Genomic DNA, 23,188 nt, shown 5'->3' with positions numbered 1-23,188 from the left:
CTCTCGGAAGGCGGCTTGAAAGCCGGTTCTAATTAAGCCCTGATGGAGCATGAGGAAAACCCAAAGTAGAGGAAAACCGAGCTCTGCCTCCCAGGTCTAGAGTTTCTCGCATCTTGAAAGATTTCAGAAAAGAGGCCCTGCACATGCAGGACACAAAGCAAAAGCCACAAGCCACTTTCCCAGCCAGAGGGGGAGAAACCTAGCGATTAGCAGCTGTTTTGCCACAGTCATGCCGATTTTCCAAGCCCCCCAGACTTCTCTGTGAAACAAACGATGCTGCCTAGGTGAGGAGCGCTCTGAGCAGGATGGTTACCCCGGGAAAGCTGCTGTAACAGAGCCTGCCTTTCCACATTGCCTGTTCATTTCAGGCAGGAAACAGAGAGGCCTCCCCCGCCTCTTGGGTCTGAGCCTGATCCACAGGAAACTTCTCTCTTGATTAAACTCCAAACTCCCACTGAGCCCGGGGTTCAACTTTCCATCTTTCATTTCAAGCCACACACCCCGCCACTCCACCAAGAGCAGAGGCAGGGGGCCTTTTCAAACAATCTCGCCCACCCACAACCACTGTGGGCAATCTACAAAGCACATGCTAAGAATCAGCCATTCCTTTTCTTGGAATCAAGAAATTATCCTTTGAAACGCCAGGGAATAGTCTCTAAACAGCAGATTAATCCTTTTTCAGTTTTGGCAGTCAAAATTCAGGGGTCAATTAGAGCCAAGCCCTAATGCCTTAATCTATTTCCTAAGCACTTTTTTTTACATGCAATGCATGAAGGGAGGATAGGACTGTCAGAGCGTCTAGATGGTCTTTTGCTGGAAATCACACTGGCCTCACAGAACCTTCCTTTTCCTCAGTTTTCTACAGTCCAGCACAACGGGGGTCTCAACCTTCTCACTTGCAAGCTTTAACATAAGCAAAATGATTCCGACATTTTCTAAACTACTTTGAAGGAACTGGTCATAGTCACATGACACATCTGGGTGTTTCCTTTTAAAAGACTTTCCAACTGAAATGGGATCCAGATGTTGTAGGCACATGTATATCGAGTCCCCTTCCTAGGTGGTACCTATGTAATGAAGACTCAATCGATTTTGACTTTCTGTGTACTTATTTCCCCTACTAGAAAGTAAGCTTCCCTAGGCCTCAGACACAGAGTACTGCCCACTGCACTGAGCACAATGCTTGGCTCACGACTGGTCCTAAAAGCTGGTCCAAAAAATAAGTACAATGAAGAAGGTTCAAGTGTATCAGATGAAGCACCAATCTATGACAGGAACAAAATGTTTACTGTGCAAAGTTGTAAGATGGATTTAGATTTGGAAAATCTTGATCCTGTTGTTAACTAAGGCATCAAGCTAACTGCCAGCTGTGTTTGTTTGTTTTTTATAATAGCTGATCTCTCTATTTAAATGGTTTTTACATGGAAGCTTTACAAAAAACTCTGCTATCTATGTAGATAGCATTTTATAGTTCAGAAATTCTAACCATTCTTTAAGACCTAACTTAAATGATGGGTCACATTTACTGAGCACTTACTATGTGCTCGATCCTGTATGGAAATCTCTCGGGTACATACTCACTTTGTCCTTACAACCCTCTGTGGCAATTCTGAGATCATCCCTGTTCCATGGGTGAGGAAACTGGCTTAGTTGTTCCTTGGGGCTCCCCATCCTTTCCGATGGAAAGTACTCATTTCCTCTTCTGAAACTCTCTTTAGCACATTTCATGCTTCTCGTAAGAAACAGATCACATTCTCCTATGTCCACGCAAAAATTCAGACATCATCCTATTCTCTGCTCCACGGGATGCTCCCTGAAGATGGGGCTACCTAATTCCAGTGCTGCTCCCAAGACAGGTCCCCCAACTGCATATCACAATCACCTGGGAAGTTTCTGAAACAAAACACAAGAGGCCTGGACCTCACACTCTAGATGTTCTGGGCTTGCTTGGTGCTCCGGAATCTTTATCTTCAGAAAGCTGTCCAGGTGCCTTTGACACACACCAGGTTTGGGAGCACTGTCTTATTCAACTAGCTCACTGCCTGGTATACTGTGGGTAACAAACGAAATGTATCAAATGAATGGGTGGCTTAATGAATAACCATTATTATGAGATGTCATTCGAGATATATACAATTGTTTTTCAAGCGGTCACAGAACTAACCCCTCCTGAATTCTGCCAACCCCTCCACCTGAATCTCACCACTCCCTCCCCATCCCCTCCCCTCACTCAGCTCCAGCCACACCGGCCCTCCCTGCTGCTCTCCAGTTGTGCGGTGCTCTGCATGGAACTTCTTACCCTAGATTTGCATGACTTGTTCCTTCTTTCATTCAGATCTTTTCCAAAATGTGTCATCTCAGAGAAGTGATCTCTGACCGCCCGAACTGAACTAAAGCGGCCAGCCCCATCACCCTCCGCAGTGTTAGTCTTTTATCAGTGTTCTCATGGCTCCTTAACACAAACTGATATTCATGTACTTTAAGTTTACTGTTTCTTCCCACGCAGAATGCATACTGCAAGAGGTTATAGATTCTTTGAGGAAACCACACAAGCCTCCCCTGCTGTTTAAGACTCTGTCTGAAGCATTTCCGAGGAGGCTTATGTCTCACTGGGACAGAAAAGAGGACCTACCGACTTCCAGGTTCCTCCCATGATTCAAAGTCTTAGCGGTATGAAATTTTACAGATAGAAAAAAAGCTCAGAAATCATCAAATGCAGGGAGGCCTTCTTATTCTGGGGCCCATCAGTCCCTGAAGATTTATTTATAAACCTCCTTAAAATTGTATGTGAAATTTTGTCGGCGTGCATATGCACACTTTTATCTGGAAAGAATCCTTAGCTCTTGTTAAGAGCCTCAAAGGAACTTTAGTTCTCAAATAAAAAGTTAAAATCCTCTCGACAAAATCTTTGACTGCAGATGAGTAAACTGAGCCCCGAAAGAAGAGACATAGGTAGGTCAAACAGCTGGTTAGTGATGTGTTCTGAGCAGAACCCACATTTGTTGCTTTGTTGGTTCCCAAGCAGTCTAAGCCCTCCCCCCAATCCCCCAACACACACACACAACAGCGTTCCCTCAGAAAGAGGACCTTTCTCACAATGCCAGAGTCCCACCCTGGGCCGCTAGACCCCCAGACACATCCTTCACGCGTGTGTGACGAAGCCTTCGGCAGAAATAGCGAAGCATGGTTTCCCCTTCCTGACAATGTAATTATTCACAAATTTGCGTGTGGTAAGAACATGAGACGGGGGTAAAGGCTCGATTTGCCCCAAGCTACTTTTGTACCAACACAGCACAGGCCACCTTCACATTGGCTCATTCACCAGATTCCCTCAGCACATAAAGAACTCCTTTGGCTTCCCCGCCGCTGACACCTCTGATTTTCTCACGATGTTCTCCAGTGGTAAGTGTCAACAAAATCCCACCCCACCACGTGTCCTCCTGACTATTCTTCCAACACCGTGGATGCCAAACGAGCCCTGATGGAACGAAACAAGAATATTCACAAGCCACTTGGGAGGAGTGCAGAGGGAGGCGTGTAAGGACAGAAGGACAGGGATGAGTGTAACCTCGACTGGAAGCACATGCTCTGTTGTTCTCTGCTCTAAGATTCACTGTACTCATGGGAAGGGCAGCAAAGTACTCTGAGGCGCCACGCAAACTTTCTTGGTTAGGCCATTCCATTGCAAGGGACAGAGACCCACCCAAGGAAAAGGGATGTTTGGACCTGGAACTGGGAAGCTGCTGAGAACAAGGACAGCTCCAGGACCTGGATGTCCCCCTCTCATAGGCTGTAGGCTTTCTCTCCACACCAGCTCCCTTCTCTCTATCCATCAGCCTCCTCAGTTTTCAAATGGTTTTTTCAGTCATAATTTTGGCCACTATGTGACTTGGCTTTGCCATGGATTCAGCTCTCTGAAATGGCATTCATTTAGCTTCCACCTCTGTGGCAAAACATATTTTAGGGTTCTTTCATTCAAACTCCCAAGGCAGGGAATCTGATCAGCTCTACTTAATTTTTGCTACCCACCCACACACCAGTCAGCAATGGCCCTGCAGGAGCTGGACAGGATGTAAAATTTGGCCACCTGGGCCTTTCTTCAGTCTTCTACATAGGCTGTCCCTATACAGGTACAGTGACTGTTTGTCACATAGGCACTAAACCAGGCTGTTCGACAGTATGCTGGAGCAGGCTTGTGCTGACATGTGAGAGCCAACTGTTACATTCTCAAGAATTTTGTGAGCCTTTTGTTAATCTACAGGTAGTATAAAATTGGCCAAAGTGAGTGTATTTACACCACCGACACTGGCAAATGCTACAAAGTCGGGGGTTTTTTTTGTTTGTTTTTCCTGGAGAGCTAGTTTGCCATCATACCACTGCAGCATTAATGGTTAAAGAAGAAAAAAAATCAAGGTAAACGAGGCTCCCCCAAAGTCTGACATAATCTATGTAACTTCCCTCTTCTCCCCTTCACCCAGCCTTCGCTCCAGCCAGAACGGACAACGCCCTCCTTCTCCACTTGCCACAAATACCTGCGATAGAGCCAGTGCTGAGCCATGTCCCTGGCCTTCACACACTTGAATGCCCATCTCTGTAAAGTTGAACTTCTTCCCTGAAGCCTTCTCAGTTTACTCAGTGAGAACTATCTGCTTCTCTAAACTCCTGGCATCCAACATGTACTTCTCTGCATCACTTTTTATGCTCAGCCTTCCACTAGTTATTCCTGGCTTCCTACCTTGGGGTACTCTAATTCATTATAAGCTTTCCATGAACCAGATCTATGTCCACTTCTTTTCTGGATCCTTCCAGGCCCTGGGCAGATACCTGCTCCTCAGTGAGATACCTGGTAAGCACATGGTGAATAAAAACGTTTATTTCCACCAGTCTGTCAATAGCACACCTCTCCCTCGCCTTCATGCACCTACAGTTCTAGACCTGCTAACTCACGAGTTCCCTGACAGATCTGAATCATCGACAACAGGATTCGAGTCTAGAAGGCTGCTAAAAACATGTGTGTGTATGCACACGTGTGTGTAAATTACCTTCACTAGACTGAAACGCCTGTAAGAGGGGGGAAGAGTCGAGGACTAAACTAAAGAAGCTAAACTTTGATCGGGCAACAGCAGAATCATGTTACAAATCATACTCAAGCCCCCGAAACCAATCTTCTTTTAACACTTTGGGAAAGATGACTTGGAGCTTTAGGGGAAATCTTGGAACTGGAAACCAGATGAACAAGATCACGAGTTCAGTGTCAAGTGTGGAAAATTAGTTCTTTACGCTATGGATTACTTAACCAGACTGAAGAATATATAAAGGCTGCCTAGAAATTAGAAGGAGTATAAGATTACAAGGCCATGAAGAAATGGGCTTCTTGCCCCAAAGCTTTTACTAGACAAAACCTCTTTCAGGCAGAAAGTTCAACGGCATGTCCCCTTTAGATCTTGAAATTTTTGGTCAATCAATGTGCCCTTACTGGCACTGCTTAATTAATTTGCAGAAATTTTCAAAACTTGAGAATTCTTTACACTCTTGAGAATCTGGAACACAGTAGAAAATATTATCTCTATTTTTCAGATGGAAAACTAAGCTAAGGAGAGTCAAGCCACTTGACTACAACCACATCTGTAACAGAGATTGAAATACAAACCTGGCTTCCTAATCTTCATTTCAATACTTCCCTGTTGATTTCATTCAACCCATCATCCCCCCAAACCCTAAATGCCCCAGAATATTAAAAGTGACCTTTATGAAATGAGTAATTCCTGAAGCTTAATCCAAACACATGGTGTTATAAACCAGTAAAAAAAAAAAAAATTATCAGAACTAAAGCAGACAGAAGAACATGGTAGGGTGACTATTTCAGCAAGAAAACAAGCCCTGTAATCGTCCAAAAGTATAAAACCCTGTCACTCAAGGCTGCTGCTAAATGCAAGATGATAAAGACATGTTAGGGCAGAACACGCATCTCATTTTAGATACCATTTATATTTTCTCCATCTATCCTTTCTTAATAGGAGCAGTTTCAGAATGCTAGCACCACAGAGGTAATGCAGCCTTTCCCTAAAGTTTTATAACTGTTTGCTAAAACCTCAACATGGGATTTTGTCCCCGGGATCCAAAAGAAATCAAACCAAACGCAAAGAAGGGAAAAAAGAAAACAAATCAAAGCTAAAACCACATGTCCTCCCTAACACACCCTGATATAGTCCTTAAAATTTCAGTCCTTTGGGCAACCTATTAGGGGCTCTCTGTTACCCTGGTCTAAAATCTGTCCTCATGTCACTGCGCTAAATCAGACTCAAAATGCCACCAAAGGAGAAAAGTGAAGGGAATATGGGTAGCCTTTTGCTTCTGAAATAAGTCATGCTGTCAAAATCTGAACTGAGCAAGCCGACTCATATCTAATTCAGGAAAGAAAATAGAAGAGATTCAAAATTTCCAAGGCTCTTGGCTTAGATCAGAGCTCAAACATGAAAAGAATTCTTCCACAGACTCAAACCATTGCTGAATCTGTGAGCTGACGAGGAGACCTCCCTGAAGCCATCAAGCAATTTGAAAACAGGCTTGGGTGGCAATCCTCACATTTTGCCAAGATGAACTGGGTACCAGCCTCTCCCAAGGCATAAAAAAGCACAAAAGTTTTTTTGTTTTTTTTTAAATGATTCTGAAATAGTCTATATGCAAACAACTCTTTGACTCAAGTAGGCATCAGTTTTCCTTAAGGAAGGATTATAAGCCCACAAGATAATCATTCAGTATTCTGTGCTCCATGGATTGCTGTTTTCAGATTCTATGGTAATCTGTGAGGTAGGACCAGAAATGGCTGGCCTAGGGCTACTGCTCACAAATGTTCACGAGTTAATGAGGTGAAGGTGATTATTCTGTGGCACTGTGACAGGCCAAAGGGAAGGAAACCAGCCTTCGTAAAGTCCTGCATACTCTATGGTTTTTTTTTTCATACATTACTTATCTTATAGAACCCTCATAAGCACCCTGAGCCACTGGAACACGGCAGGTGGTCAGCAAATGCGTCCTTCCTCAGAGCAGTAAGATAAGTGAGCCAGAGTGAGTGCGGGTTCAAATTCCAGTCGACCTGACTCAAAACATCCATGTTAATTACACAGTTAGTTATGCGTGAATTTATTATTTATACCTTTTCGGATCCCAGACTGTCCTGAGTCAGTGAGTGAGTACCACCTCAAAAGCATAGGAACAGAGACCAAAAGTCCCATAACTCAGAGACACCTAAGGCTTCAAATACCTTCCAGGAAGATTTTTGCAAGACCAGACCATTTCTGGCCATAAAGACTTTGAAACTGAAAATATACTAGATTCTAGTCTGGACCTTGGAGGACAGGCTGAGTTAACCCCTATTAACCACTTACGAGCCAACCCCGCATGTGAGCGAGGGCACCTGACTGCCGGGCTCAGCGTAGTGTCAGGCAAGCTCCTGCCTCACACACTTTCAGATAACGTCTGCGCACAGCCCATCACTAGGAAGCGTGCTAATCTTATTCCTACCTTCTCACTTGGCTCAGAACCTTATATGACTTCACAAAGGCAATGAGTAATAAGTTAGTAGACTCGAACTTCAAAATTCCCAACCACAAGAAGCGGATTTCCAAAACTTCACCCTGTGGCACATGGCTTTTGCATTCACCTTGACAATCTGATTTCAGGAGCGGTCGCCAGGCTTTAACTCCAGTCTGTAGGACTACAAGTAATAACCATGGTTCTGATGTTAACTTACCATGTGGCACTGAGCAAATCATCATATGTGTCTCAATCTTCTCCAGTAATTCAGAAGGTGACTTCTTTTTTAAAAACCCGTATCATATTAGTGATGATGTTAGATTATAGAAATAATCACATATAAATGTTCTGTTCTATTTCACTATTGTAATACTTTATTTTATGTAATGCTAGACCAAATATTGTGTATGCCATGGGTGTGTGTCCATTACTTTATCAAAATGTGACAATTACAGAATACTTTGTCTTTGAACAGATAGAAGAGACAAAGCATGAGACTAATGGTTTATCTATCATAAAGCAGCCACTTAGATCCAAAAAACAACCAACAAATTAAAATTGATGAGACGTGATTCTACAAGTTTTAATGTGTTTAGTATTATAAAGAGATGAGACGAGTATAAACATGAAAATTCCATTTTGCACTTAACTGAAACAAAAGCTTGGATTTGGTTTTTGATTATAAACAAAGAGATAGTGTATTACAAGAAAATAACTGAATCGTAGAAGGCAAAGTGTATGAAATTACAGATGGTCATCAAGAATACAGGAACATATAGATTTTTGCTAGAATACTCGAGAGTCAGCATACTTTGGGAGAGAGAGTGGAAGACCTACTTGCCAAGACATCCTGTGTGATTTGGGTCAAACCACCGAAATATTCTGTTTCAGTTGCTGGTTCTCTAAAGCAGAGGTGACAACAGCTGCTGCCTTTAAGTCTCAAATTACGTTAACATGCTACTAGTATGCTTGTTTGATTTGTTTAAATTGATAATCTATTCACACTGTAAAAAATTTTTAAAGGTACAAAAATATTCAATAAAAACTCTCTACTTCTGACACCCAGCCATCCATTCTCTTCTAGGAAACAATTAATGGACAATTTCTTGTGTCGCTTTCAAAAATGATCTAACATTTACAAGTACACACAAACACACACTCTTCTTTGTCTCTTGTATTCTGTGCCTAGAACAGTGCCTGACGCATAGTGGGTACTACATAAATATCTGCTTAATGAACGAAATTAATACACTTTTGGCATCTTCCTCTTTTACTCAAATATATCTTAGAAACGGCCTGGATCAATGTATATAGAGCTGCCTCATTCCTTCTAAAAATTTTATTTAAGTTTAATATACATAAAATATACATACCGAACATGTACATTTCACTAAATTTTCATAAACTGAATGCACCCACCTAAACAGCACTCAGATCAAGAAACAGAACAGACATTGCTAATAACCTAAACGCCCCAGCACATTTCCCAGCCCTTACTCTGCAGACATCCAGGGTAACTGCTGTAACACTTCTAAAAACAGAATGGCTTTGCCTGTGTTGGTGTTGATATAAACTGAATAGCACAGCATGTACTCTTGTGTTTGCCTTCTCCCGTGTAGCCATGTTGTGAGATTTATTCGTATTTTTGCACGTGCATGTAAATCATTCATTCTCACGGTCCTATAGCATTTCCCTGTGTGAGGATACCACAATGAACACATCTACTCAACTCTTGATGGGCAGGGAGGCATATGTGTGGTTTCTAATTGGGGGCTATTCTGAATTTTGTAGTATTAACATTTTGCACAAATCTTTTTGTGGAAATGCATTTTTCCTCTAGGAGTAAAACCACTGGGTCACAGTGTACATGTATGTCTAACTTTACTAGACACTGCTAAACAGTTTTCCAAACTGGTTGTACCAATATATACTCCCACCAGGGCTTGACACGTTATATTGCCACATATCCTTGCCAATATTTAGTACTTCCTTTTTTTTTTTTAAATTTAGCCCTTCTGGTGGGGTTATAGTTGTCTAGCATTGTGTTTGCATGTCCCTAATGACAAATGGAGACCAGTGCCCTTCCATATGTTTATTGCGCACTTGGATATCATTTTTTGTGTAGTGTCCATTCAAATGTTTTGCCTATTTTTCTATTGGGTTATTGTTTTCTCTTATTGATTTGTAACTCTTTTCACATTTGCAATATGATGTATTGGGAATGTCTTCTTCCACTCCTTAAGAGTGTCTTTTGGTGAACAGAAGTTCTTAATTTTAATGACTATATAGTATTTTTCTTTTAAAGTTAGTGTTTTCTGTGCCCCTTTAAGAAATGAACAAAGTGATGATGCCATATTTGAAAGTGCATATTCTGTCTACTGCATGGTCAAGAGGATATTTCTTCTCTTGTGCTTTCTTTAAAAAACTTTCACTGTTTTACCTTCCATATATTTGAAATTGATTTCTTTATGTGGCATTAAGTAGAGGTCCAATACGTATTTTTCAATATAGATAACCAACTAAATCCATTCTTTAACATATCGGTGTTATCTTTGCCATACACTTTGTCTACCCTGAACCTGATTCTTTTTAATGGCTGTGTAGTACTCCACTGTATGCAAATACCACAAATTATTAAACCCATTTCCAACTGATTGACATTTAAGTTGCTTTCATATCTTTGTTATAAATAATGCTGTAATAAATAATCTTGTCCATATGTCCTTCCCCACATATATCAGTATATCTGTAGGACAAACTCACAGAAATGGAATTGCTAAGTTAAAAGGTATGTACATTTTAAATTGTAATCAATATTTGATTGAGGTTGTATCAATTTTAATAGAATTTTTCAAACCACAGTGAACTGCACTCACAGTACATGAGAATTTGTGCTACACTAAAGTTCCTAATATTTTTGAGCCTTAGAATCCGTTTTTCGAAAACAATAAATGTATAACTATGCTTCTAGTACCCAATGATTGCCAAACTATATAAAGCCATGTAAGTTCATGGAAGCTGCCTCAAAACCCTGTGAGAGAGACACTAAAACAAATCATGCTGTCATGATTTGAGAGGCAGGCCTTCTCTGCTAACACAGAAGAGCAAGGTCACCTGCTTTTTGCTCTTGTTCTGAAGGAAGCTCACAGTCCAGCAGGTGCATCCCAGAAACCAGGTAGATAGACATTGTCCCTGTTGCCGGAGGAGTTTGTTCCAGAAAGAGAACGACGGTGGCTGCTTCAGCAGGAGATGAGGCTGCATCTCTTCATTGAGATCAAGTTGTCTGTTCCCATTAGGGAGGATGGAGCAGGAATTGAAGCCATCACGGGAGCTAGAAGCCTTACTCAAACTTCTCCTAGGTCAAATCTTCTGATTTGTTCAAAATCTTCTGCTTTGTTCAAAATACAGATCTAAAAATATACTAACATTCTCTCAATGCCAGGTCAGTGTTATAATCACTTATGATCAATACATGACTCTTCCTTCACCCGTCACCACTCTGTAAACCATATTTGTTCTCACACGTGACTGTGAGATGTCATAAGAATATTACACTATTTATTAATTTTGCAGCTGAAAATATATTAGTACCACGGTGCTGAGGATAACCGACCACTGGGCCCTAAAGCAGGTCTGAAACCATGTGACAACAGTGGAACCCACAGCATGACTTCCACTTGGCGGGCTCAAACCTCCAAAACACACTTCCTTTCCAGAACTCTTAAAAAGAGGAAGATGAAGAGCAAAGGAAACCATCTACAAAATGAAAAGACAACCTACCGAATGGGAGAAAATATCTGTAAATCATATTTATTATAATAAGGGGTTAATAGTCAAAATATATAAAGAACTCAATGGCAAAAATCAGATTCGAAAATGAGTGGAAGATCTGAAGACATTTTTCCAAAGAAGACATACAGATGGCCAACAGGTACTTGAAAAGTTACTCAACATCACCAGACAGGGAAATGCAAATGAAAACCACAATGACATGTCACCTCACATCTGTGAGGATGGCAATTATCAAAAGACAAGAGACAGCAAGTGTTGGCAAGTGGAGGAAACGGAACCCTTGCACACTGCTGACGGGAATGTAAATTGGTGCAGCCGCTATGGAAAACAGTATAGGGGTTCCTCGAAAATTTTAAATTAAACTACTGTATGATCCAGCAATTTCACTTCTGGGTGTTTAACCAAAGCAAACAAAAATACTAACTTGAAAAGATATCTCTTCCCTCATGTTCACTGAAGCATTTTTGCAATAACGAAGACATGGAGACAACCTAAATGTCCATTGATGGATGAATGGATAAAGAAAATGTGACATATATATAGAATAAAATGTTACTCAATCATTAAAAAGTAATGAAATCTTACCATCTGCAGCAACCTGGATGGGTTTTGAGGGCAATGTGCTAAGCGGAAAAAGCCCGATCGAGGAAGACAAATACCATATAATCTCACTTACATGTGGAATCTAAAAAAAAAAAACCAACTCACGAGTGTTGGTAATTCGACTTCTGGGTATTTACAGAGAACACATTAGTGGTTGCCAGAGGCGGTGGGGTAGGGCGTGGGTGGGCAAAACGGTGAAGGTGGTCAAAAGGCACAAACTTCCTGTTACAAAATAAGTCCTATATTGTACAGCACAGTGATTATAGTTAATAATGCATATTTGTTTGAAAGTTGCTAAGAGAGTAGATTTTGAAAGTTCTTATCACAAGGAAAAAAATCTGTTAACTGCATGTGGTAACTGACATTAACTAGATTTACCATGGTGATCATTTTGGTTTATACATATATGGAATCATGACATTGTACACCCGAAACTAATGTAATGTTGTATGTTAAATATATATCGATAAAAAAAAAGGAGGGAGGAAGAAGATTTAATAGCTGGATCTTATTTATAACAAAATTTCCACCTGGAAAAAAATTCAGAGAAGACACAGGCATTTTCCCATTAGGACGGTGTGGAAGAACTTACTCTTCAGATTCTTATGCAGCCGCGATAAAGGAATTTACTCTCTCCAGACTTATAAACAGAAATGAAGCAGGTAGAAGACAAGTTGAAACAGAAATTTGCTACTGGCTGTGTGATTTTGCTTAAGTCACTTTCTATCTCCAGGGCACGTTTTTCCAATAAAATGAGGATGTGAGCCAAGAGGTGATGCTTATAGAATCTAGCTCTTAACGTTTTATGATTTTATACACAAAAGGGCAAAGATATTGGATTTCTACAACTGAGTGTTATGACTTATTCTTGTAAATGGTCTTTGGCAGGAAAGATGGGAGGGTGAGCCGTAGGGTTCTAGACACAAGAATAGTACATCCTGTCACAGGTATGCAGATAACAAACTAGTCAGCAGGATGCATTCTTACTCATCTTGGCTGAGTCAGCAAGGAACTATTTTCAAAAAAGAATTACTTTCTGCTGCAATTTTTCCCTCGAATTATATGAAAAGACAAGGAATGGACACCCAGAGTTCTTAGAGAGGGCATCGTGAGGGTCCCAACTACTTCATCTGACATGGACAGTCCCACAGTTTAATTGGGGTATGAAAATGTAAGAGAAAATGGCACAATCAGGGAAGGTGGATCCATGACTATAAAGCCATTTGAACAACAGCAGCTTTGCGATGACACAGCTTTGTGAAAGACAAAGACTATGTTTGTCCTTTGCTCTGGAACTGGCTGCCAGCAATTCAGACAATCCTTTGTGGGAGTCCTGACTGCCAGCCCAGGCTCTGAAGGGATGTGGCCTGAACATCGCTTGGGAAAATAAAATTAATATGACCATCCTCTGCTTTCTCTAGCTTGTCCAAATGTTTGTCTAAAAATTATTTATTAGCCTTTTTTCAGCTTAAAAATAAAACCTTGAGGCATGCTGGGGGCTACTTACAAAGGACTCTCAAAGAATCTGACACATTCTTTAACGTCACGGAGAGTAGACATATCATGGGTGATTTTACCTATTTGATCAGGGAGGAAAACTATTTTTCCCACCATTGAAATATTTAGTGAAGATCAAAACATGTGACCTTTAATCAAGGTCCAGGTCACAGATAAGGGTCAAATTCTATTACAACTCATTCCCAAGAAATGAAATGAGTTATAACAGAATTTTGCCAATATTCTTTTTGTAATTCTTTTGACAGTGCTAAATTAGTGTATAGTTATAGTTATAATTTTATTATCCTGAGTAACTGTTGTAAATAAAGTTGGAAAAGTTTTGCTTTATGGAAAGTCACTGCAATGAGAATTGGTTTCCTTACTCCCAGGCCCTACTGGTTTGTCTCTTAAAATTTAGATAAGGAGAAACCACATATTAATCGAAGTTTCAGCTAACACAATGACCACCACAAAAAGCCTTCTATATCTCTGGACAAATTAAAATTTGATTAACTACTACCTTTGCTTCAAAGCCCCTCGCCAGTCCTCTAAATTACTTTTTCTTCTCCACATTCCTTGTATCCCTTATCTTATTTCTGTAATTACCCAGTGTACAGTATATATGTGCTTACTATAAGGCATCTCAACTCCTTTTTTGGTAATGGGAAGTAGCAAATAAATTGAAATACCTTATTTCATCCATTAGATTGCATCTTCTTTCCTTTTCAACTCCTGTGCTCAACACGGCACTAACTCAATGACTCAGAAGCTCTTAAACTCTATTTGACGCTGGGGTCAAGCTTTTTCTTTCCATTGACCCAATCCTACAATGTATGTTCCTCCACAAAGACTCCACAAATAAGGAAAAAGACAAAAAAAAAAAGCAAATTCCTATTGCTCCCATCCTATATAATGATATATAACATTTAGGATTTCGATGTTTACATAATCCTTTGTGTAAACAATTTGTTAAATCTATTTTATCTATTATTTAAATATTCCCTTTTCCTACTGCTTTTGATTGTATCTCATTGGAAGCACACATAGGACAATATATTCTATAATGTGGGGGAAAATTCCTCTTACGGGAAAGAAATTTAGGCAGATGGTGGGTTCCGCATTCATTTATTTACTGAGTGTTGACCATGTGCCAAGTAGTATCCCCAGGGCTGGGGTGTACACTGATGAAAAAGATAAAGTTCCTGTCTTCAGAACTATACATTCTAGTATGGAAGACAGATAGGAAATACTAATGAATAAATAAAAAGCACAACTATAGATCATGTGAAGAAAACAAAGGCAAAGGGTAGACAGGGAGAGGTGTGGGCAGGCAGGGCAAGGATGGTGGTACCAGGAGCTAGGGTTCTCAGAAGGATCTCTCTAGGGAGGAATTATTCAAACGGAGACTTGAATAATAAAAGAAAGGAATTCAGTTTTCAACTCTCTTTCTATCTAACTACAGTCGATCCTCATTATTCGCAGATTTTGTATTTGTGAATTGTCCTACTTGCTAAAATTTATTTGCAACCCCAATACCAACACTCTTGGTGTTTTCATGGTCACCTGCAGATGCATGCAGAGGGGCAAAAATGACATGCAAGTTCCACTTGAGGTCAAACCAGGCGACGCTCTGCTTTCAGTTCTCATAGTGTAAACAAGTGTCCTTTGCACGATCAACTTAGTGTCACCTTTTCCTCATTTTTGTGCTTTTTGTTGATGATTTTGTTGTTTAAAATGGTCCCTAAGCATAGCGCTAAAATGATGTCTACTGTTTCTAAGTGCAAAAGAAGGCTGTGATGGGCCTTACGGAGAAAATACACGTCAGCTAAGCTTTGTTCAGGCATGAGCTGGAGCGCTGTTGGCTATGAGTTCAATGTTAGTGACTCAACCAACAACGTATATTAAATAAGGTCTTTAAACTTTTACCAGAAACACTCATAAAATTAAGGTTATGGACTGATTAGTTGATGAAAAATGTAACCAGAGGCTCACAGGAATCTGACCTTGTATTTCTCCTAGGAGCAATAATTCGGTATTTGTTAATTCAGTGTTCGTGGTGACTTTATAGAACATCGACTACCACAAATACCGAATAACAAGAATACCACAAATAACAAGAATCTATAATACATTGAAGAGAAAATTTCAGTTGGGTGCCAGCCTCCAAACCTTGATGGGGGCAACAGCATCAGACCAGAATCCAGCATCTTGCCTTTGTGTTTTCGTTACTTTCATTTTTACAGTTGCTTTTTTCTATGGCAAGTGATGCTAGTCTTCCTTCAATGGTAGGACTATAAGGTTTTCTTTTTTGATAATTGTTTTAAGTTAAAATAAAAAAGCAGGCAACATAAAGAAAATATTAAGTAGAAAATAATACAGAAAGCAAATGGATATAACAGGCATGAAGGTGCCACACAAGGGTACCTGGAGATGGCAGAGGTCAAGGTGACGGATGAACAACTGAAGTCTGGGAAACACGATATAGTGAAGAGTTTTGGCTTAGGAGTGAGATTTGATATGGCTATGGAGGAGAAATCTATCTTCTATGAACCTCAGTTTTACTATCTGGAAAATGGGACAATATGTGAAAATTACAGTATTATCTCAATGATTTAATGAAATAACATGTAAAGCAGCAGCGCTGAAAATGTTTGGTCTCAGAACTCTTTCACGCTCTTAAAATCATTGAGAACCTCAAAGAGCTTTTGTTTATATGGATTACATCTATACTATCACATTAAAAGTTCCAGACAAGACCTTTAAAAAATACTGACTTGTTAATTAAATTAACTATAATAAGTCCAATACATGTTAGCAAATATATATATTTTTTAGGTTAAAACTATTTTCTAATAACTATGCAAGGTGTCAGATGGGTACTAGACTTCATAGAGTGATCACCTTGTAGGGTATATAAATGTCCAATCACTACTTTTCCAAACAGAACACATAGAGGAGTGGCACTGTTTTGCGTATTTGTAAATCTCTTTAATATCTGGCTTCACAAAGGCAGTTGGATTCTCATATCTGCTTCTGCATTCAATCTGTTGCAATATCACACTTCATGTAGACTCTGGGAAACTACACTACATACTCGTGAGAGAACAGAGTAAAAACGGGCCAATAATGTCTTAGCATTGCCAAAAAAAATTTTAATCTCCTGGACTCCCCTGAAAGTGACTCTGAGACTCCCACGTGTCCCTGGAACATAATGAAATAAAGGGTTCGGAACAGCGCTTGTCACGAGGTAAATTCTTGACAAACGTTAATTGTCTCAATGTTGTTAGAACATGAAATTGTTAGGGCGAGGATTTCTTCAATTTACTACAATTGTATATTATCTAGCACAGTGTGTCATGTTGACATATGATCAACAAGTGTTACTGTTGTTGTTTACTTTGGTTCTGTAACTAATCAGCTGTGTGATCTTCAGCCAAGGATTCTTAACCTGTGTTAAAATTCAGAGGATCCCGAACTTGAGAAGGGAAAAAAATTATGTCTATAGGCAATAAGCCACAGTTGTACCAGTAGTATGTGATATTGCAACCCATAGAAAGCACAGGTATTTTTATATTATGGTTACTGCAGATATCATGAAAAATCATACGTGCTCATCACTAATTCAAAAGTTTGGTAGTTATGAGACCTGCCACTGGATCTTGTTATTTAATACATTAATAAAGAAGCACATATATTATAATAATCACAAGTTTTGAAAACATCTTGACAACTTATTTCAATACAACTTGATTTGTTTTCAGTTCTTCACATTTGACTTATCTCTTTAGGCACCAAGTTCCTTTCTTTAAAAGGAAACTGGACTAGTAACTCTCTGAGACTCCTCCCAGCTCCACCTCCAGCTGGAGTACATGGAACATGCTGCCCTGGAAAGGAGGAAATGGGTGGAAACCCACAGCACACCTGAGTGCATTCACAAAGAACTGCAAGTCTGCTTTCAGTTTTTACGTCAGCATTTGAGAATCTACAAAGTTAAATGCTTTTAGAATCACTGAACCTAGCACAGCTAAACAGCTGAAAAGCTAACAGTGAAAGCAAATATTCCCCCAATCTTTTATCACATTATAAAAACACATATCACAAATCCCAACAAACAATAATGAATTATTTTGCAAGGAATCCATCATTGACATCATCTGGATCTGTTCTTGGTAGAAAGAGCTTGTCTGGGAACACAGAGTAAATGTTCAATAATCAGAAGACTAATCTGAATGTTTACCACTAACGTTAGCTTAAAATCTAAATAAAAGTGTTTATATCCTACTATCTTCAAACAAAATGAAAGAAAAGAAAGAAAAGAAAAAAGGAAAGACAAGAAAAGAAAGGAAAAAAAAAGGACAAGAAAACAAGAAAGACAAAGGAAAGAAGAAAAGAGTTTCCCATGGCTGTAGGGAAGAGAACTTTGGCCTAAGCACCAAGCACTTCACACCTGGGTACCAGAAGTTTAAAAAAGCAAGGGGATTGGTCCTCTCAGTTGATAACCCAGATAACACACAGAGGTCATTCAGGTCCACCTAATGCTAGAGATTGAGCCAACAATGCTATGTTTAAGAACTAAGAAAGCCCAGACAGACTGCATTTCGGTCCCTGTAGAAAAATCTAGGTTATGTCAAGGAGAGCCAATAGCAGCACCAAGATAATATAAGACAGGATAGATCGCTAGCTTCACTGCCCACAGTTGAGTGAGATCAAAGCGCTACCCTTATACAGAGTAGCTGAGTCATTAAAATGCTTCAAAATGGCCATTACGTGGTTTCCTTCACCCAGAAATGAAATCTGTCTAGCAGACACTCAGAAGTGCCAACAATCTCCGCCAAAAAGTCCAACAAGCCAATTTCCCAATTCTATTTCAATGAACCCACTGATTCTACGTTTCCTTGTTTCTCAATAGCACATCTCATGTTATTTGCAAAGATAAAGATAAATGGAAGGCTCTCACTTTGTCCAACTAACAGAACAAAGTAAAACTCGTATGGGAGTGAATGAGATGTTAAAACCTAATGGAGAAAAAACTACTTTAAATCATAGAAATTAGGCTAGTGCTTTAGGCTGTCAACCCACCAAGGACAAGCAGGTACTGAATGAAGGCTCTATACCTGGTAGAATACCTCCTGAATAACAGGGACACAAAACTATAATCCTCTGGCTCACTGAGCCCAAGGATAAGAGGAAAAGTAATAAAATAAGGTGTGGCACAATGTAGGAATAGTGAGGAGGAGGTGTGAAGGTTTGAGGCCTGGTAATTTCCAAATCCGAAAGTGGCATGGGAATGGAGTTGAGCCCTGAGGGCAAGTCTGGACTGTGAGATGCAGAGGTGGTAGGGCACTCTGGACAGGGGACAAGCACAAGGGAGCAAAGTCCCAAAGGAGGGACTCTCCATGGCATATTGCGCAAGAGCGAGAAGGGCAGTGTCTGCACTGGAGGGTTAATCAAAGAAGCTGTGATAAGGTTGGTGAAGATATGTTGAACCGGATTATGGGAACTTTGAAAGCTGGGCTCAGTTTAGACTTTAACCTGAAGGCCAAGGAAGGCTTCTAAGCAGAGAGGTGATATGAACAACAATGTGTTTTAGGAATAAACAATGGAGATTTATTCTCAGATAATCTGTCCTAACAGTGGGTCCTGCTGTCAAATACAGATTAATCAGAATCTATTGTGTCCAGTGAAATGTGTGTCCCAAATTGTATCCTGGGGCCATTCTGCTACTACCTCTGCCCTAGAAATGCAATTCAAATACTTTTCTTGACTGAAGACAAATAATAAGGTAACCTGACCCCAGAATGGACAGGGATGGGGGGAGGGGTGGAGAACATATCATACTTGCTCCTATGACAATGGCAGTAAAAACCACATTTTGGGGATATGTTTACATTAACTATATCAAAGTCCTAACAGTTCTGGAAACATTTTTTATCCTTAGCAAAATTAGAATTGATAACCTGTTTGTAAGTAGTAATTAACAATTAAGCACTGCTCAATATGCTTTAATTTAGTAGTTAGTACTGGACAATACTCAAAAAAAAAAAACAGATTCCATCGATTTTAGACCATTTCACTTCCATAATTACTGGCTGCTTACTAATTGGCACCTGAGTAGGAGTCCCTCTCTGAACCCTCACGACCAAACCATGACGGGGTGGTCTGGGGCAGAAGAAATAACACCTACCCATTTCTGTGTTGCAGCCATAGGAGAGTATAAGGATTCTAAAAGAAATTTAAGAGGAAAAAAAGTTTTTGGAATAGGGGGAAAACAAGAAATAATACAGACATAATACTGAAACACGCATACATATATACAGGAAGGATGACAATCTAAGAATAATATAGTAAATATGAGAGTGTTTGTTGTTGGTTTTTCTGACTCATGGCTACAGAGCTGAAAAGCACCTAGCGGTGTTAAGAGTTATCTCCGAAAGTGACTTCACTTCACCATCAGAAAGTATATGCTAGGTTCAGGGACCTGTCCCTAGTAACCAGTGAGTTGAGGAAAAATGGGGGCGGGGAAGGGAGTGAAGTAAAAGATTAGATTACTAATAAGCCAAACGAATGAACCTAAGAGGAAGTGGTAAAATTCTCAACGCACACCCCAGTGTTTATACTGGGGAATCGCTCAGAAGGCTCATTGTCACTGTAATCGCCCCGCCTATGGCAGAGCTTTCCCACAAGAGCTGAGCAACCTCTCTCCTTGATGAAAAGTAGGAGGACCATGGTTTTCACCTGGGTCAAAACCCCGCTCGTTCTGGCTCCAAACCACCACAGCGGCAATCCCTCCGCACGCCATGGGGGACCTCCAGCATCACTGCTATGTATGCCAGGTGCCCAAGACAGGACCTGTCACGGTTTCCTTAATAAAAGTGTCCTCGTCTGATTCCACAAGGAAACTCGGGTTCAGAAGGCAGTCTTAAACCCCCTCTCATACACTTCGTTAGGGGAAGAGCCCCAGGGGCCACCACCCCCGTCCCCATGCCACACACTGCCCGTCTCTTCCAACACATCCACACAATTTGAGTTTCCCATTCACTTTACAACCGTTATTAGCATTCCAGTCCCTGGGAGGAAGTGGGGAGGGCGGCTTTCCACCCCCGACTCCTCACTTTGGGGCTTCAGAGAGAACCTGAGAAAAGGAGGCAGAAGGCGCTGGGACAAGCGAGCAGCAAGCCCTCTGCCGACCTCTGCCTTACAAACTCCTGAATGAAACCGCACGACGAGGAGGAGGGGCGCGAGCCCCGGGGCTGGGGCCCCAAACGAGCAACCCGCGAGCACCCTTGCCTTTGACGTTTCCACTATGACAGGCCCTCGAGCTCTGGGTAACGGGGCAAGAGGACCCGCTCCGGAGCCCAACTGCACTTTCAGGCACTCAGCTTCCCAAAGCCCAAAGTGATCTTCCCCGCGGGGCTCCGGGGGAGGACTCAGAACCTCATCCCCCATCCCGCCCCCGGACTGCTGCGGAGGGAGTGCACCCCGCAGGGCATCGGGAGCCGGACGCCGATCCGGCTGCACCCCGCAGGGCAGCGGGAGCCGGACCCCGACGCGGGCGACGCGCGCACCGAGTGCCCGTTGTCCGCCGCCCAACTTCGCGCCGGGCAGGGCGGCTCCGCGCCCTGGCGAGCACTCACCGACCCCGTACTTCTGCCGCTTGGTCGGGATCCAGCGGGCCATGGCGGCGACCTCGCCCCGCGGCGGCGGCAGCGGCGGTGGCTGCGGCGGCTACAGCTCCTGGGGCGCGGGCCGCCGCCGCGCCGCGCTCCTGCGCGCCCCGGGCTGCTCCGCCATGTTCCCGCAAAGTTCGGCGACCGCGCGGGCCCGCTCGGCTGTGCGATGCGCCGCGCGGGACTCGCTCCGGCTCCGGCTCCGGCTCCGGGTCGGCCCGGCCCGCGGTCACCTGCTGGCCCCGCGGCCGCGCGGCGCAGCGCGCCCCTCCCGGCGCCGCCCCCGCCCCTCCCGCCGGCCGCGCCCTCCGCCCGCCTCCGCGCGGGGCCGGCCTCTCCCGCCGCTGCCCGGGCCCCGGCCGGCTGCGCTCCGCCTGGCGCGCGTCCCGGAGCAGCTTCCCAGGGCAGACGGGGTCTGGGTTTTCCTTTTGGTGTTCTGCTGTTTTCCCCGCCTTCCCCACCCGGACTCAGCCCTCGAGGCTGGTGCCGTGGGGCGCGTTCCCAGGCGCGGGCGTCCAGAGGGGCGGGGGATCGGGGGGGGGGCAGGCAGGGGAGTAAGCGAGGGGTGCGTGGTCCGCTCCTGCTGTGCGCTCCAGAGTCTGGGGGGCACGAGAATGAATTACTAAGAGCTGCTTCTTGCCCCAGGGACACCCCCTCTGTCTGACACTCAGCGGCGCTCAACACATAGTTGTTGAATGAATGAGCAGTTCACTACGGCGTCCACCCCCTCGAGCTTTAACTGACACCACGAGAGCCGGAAGCCGGACTCCAGGGCAGACGTGATCTCCTGTGGTCACCGTTTATAGCCTTCAGAGTAGGAGCATGTGTCTTCTGGTAAATAGAGAACAGATAGATACAAGGGAGACAGTCTCCCCAGAAGTATCAGATCGTTTCCAAAGGTAGCCTCGGTGGGAAAATTATCTCAAGAGCCCTATCTTGGAAATCCTGTATCCCCAAAACATAGCTACTCTTTCCCAGCTCAAGAAACTCAGACCCTCCTGTTCAAGGGAAAAGTCCGCCCCACCTCCCTTTTCCAAAAACCAGCCTCCCATCCCTGCGGAGAAGGGGACGTGGCTCATCCATGTCCTCTCGTTTACTGTATTGTTTCGACAAAGAGCTAAACGCAGGGACTGCTCTTTGAACTGTCGTAGGCTCCTGTTGACGCCCTCTGAAACTGCCCTACTGGCACTCACTTCTCTCTGGAGAGACCTTGAGAACGAAGAAGGAAGAATGGGGGAGTGCTACTTCACTCAAAGAAGTAAAAATGTGAGTAAATGACCAGCTGGTTTATGTTCACCGTCAGAAAATGGTCCTTGAAATGAATTTTGTCCCTGCAGTCCTCAGTGGCTTTATTGCCTATTTGGAACATGAAAAGACAGGAAGATATTTATTCATAAAGTGTCATATAAGTTGAGAAATCCACCACTTTACACTTAACGTCCAGAAGGAATTCCACCATCTTTCCAAAAATAATTTCTCTTTCTCTGCCATCATAATTAATCTAATTCCCAGGTTAAGTAATTTCTTCTCTCCACAAATAATTATGAAGTGCCTATTAGATGTCAGGCGTAGTTTGAAGTACAGAGGCACAGCAGTGAATAACATCAAATCCCTATCATTTAGCTTCCAGTCTAGAAGAGGTAAGACAAAAAGCAAATATGCATATGCTCAAAGAGGCTGCGCCAGTAGACAAAAATCCAAAACAAGGAGAGGACTTGGGAGGGTGCTGCTGTTCTGTAGTGACTGGTCTGGGAAGGCATATCTGGTAAGGTGACCGTGAAGTACAGACCTGAAGGAAGCGAGGATTCCAGAGAAAGTATTCTGGACTCAGGAAGAGCAAACAAACGCACAGGCCCAGAGGCATGTTTGGCAGGTTCCAAAAGTCAAGGAATACCAGGTGGCGAAAGGTGAGTAAGAACCAGAGTATGGGAGGAAACTTGGTCCCAGAGGCATGGGATGGCCAGATAAAGCAGGACCGTGAAAGGCATAGTAGGTATTTTATTATTGCAAGTAGAGAGGTTTGGAGGGTTTTGAGCCAACCAAAGACATGATCTAATTTGCCTGCTGTGAGAAGATGCAGGAAGACCAGAAGA

At 42.5% G+C, this 23,188-nt stretch overlaps 1 protein-coding gene across 4 annotated transcripts in view; it reads right to left on the bottom strand.

Annotated features, from left to right (window-relative positions):
- DOCK5 (dedicator of cytokinesis 5) overlaps positions 1–21,313 on the bottom strand; it is a 182,212-nt gene extending 160,899 nt beyond the window's left edge. For 2 of the 4 annotated variants that reach the window (XR_005655692.1, XM_039876139.1), the window contains exon 1: positions 21,063–21,312. Coding sequence is in view for 3 of the 4 variants with exons in the window: in XM_039876139.1 (XP_039732073.1) it covers positions 21,063–21,105 (43 nt within the window). In the remaining variant the exon portion in view is untranslated. Of the gene's footprint in view, positions 1–21,062 lie in introns of all 4 variants that reach the window. The other 2 variants (XM_039876138.1, XM_039876137.1) reach the window with 1 other exon arrangement.
- Between the last annotated feature and the right edge of the window lie 1,875 nt (positions 21,314–23,188).

This window comes from Pteropus medius, unplaced genomic scaffold (genome assembly GCF_902729225.1).
Source record: "Pteropus medius unplaced genomic scaffold, Ma_sr-lr_union100, whole genome shotgun sequence".
NCBI classification, from domain to species: domain Eukaryota; kingdom Metazoa; phylum Chordata; class Mammalia; order Chiroptera; family Pteropodidae; genus Pteropus; species Pteropus medius.
The sequence above is the reverse complement of the archived record's forward strand: the minus strand, read 5'-3'. Positions and strand labels throughout refer to the sequence as shown.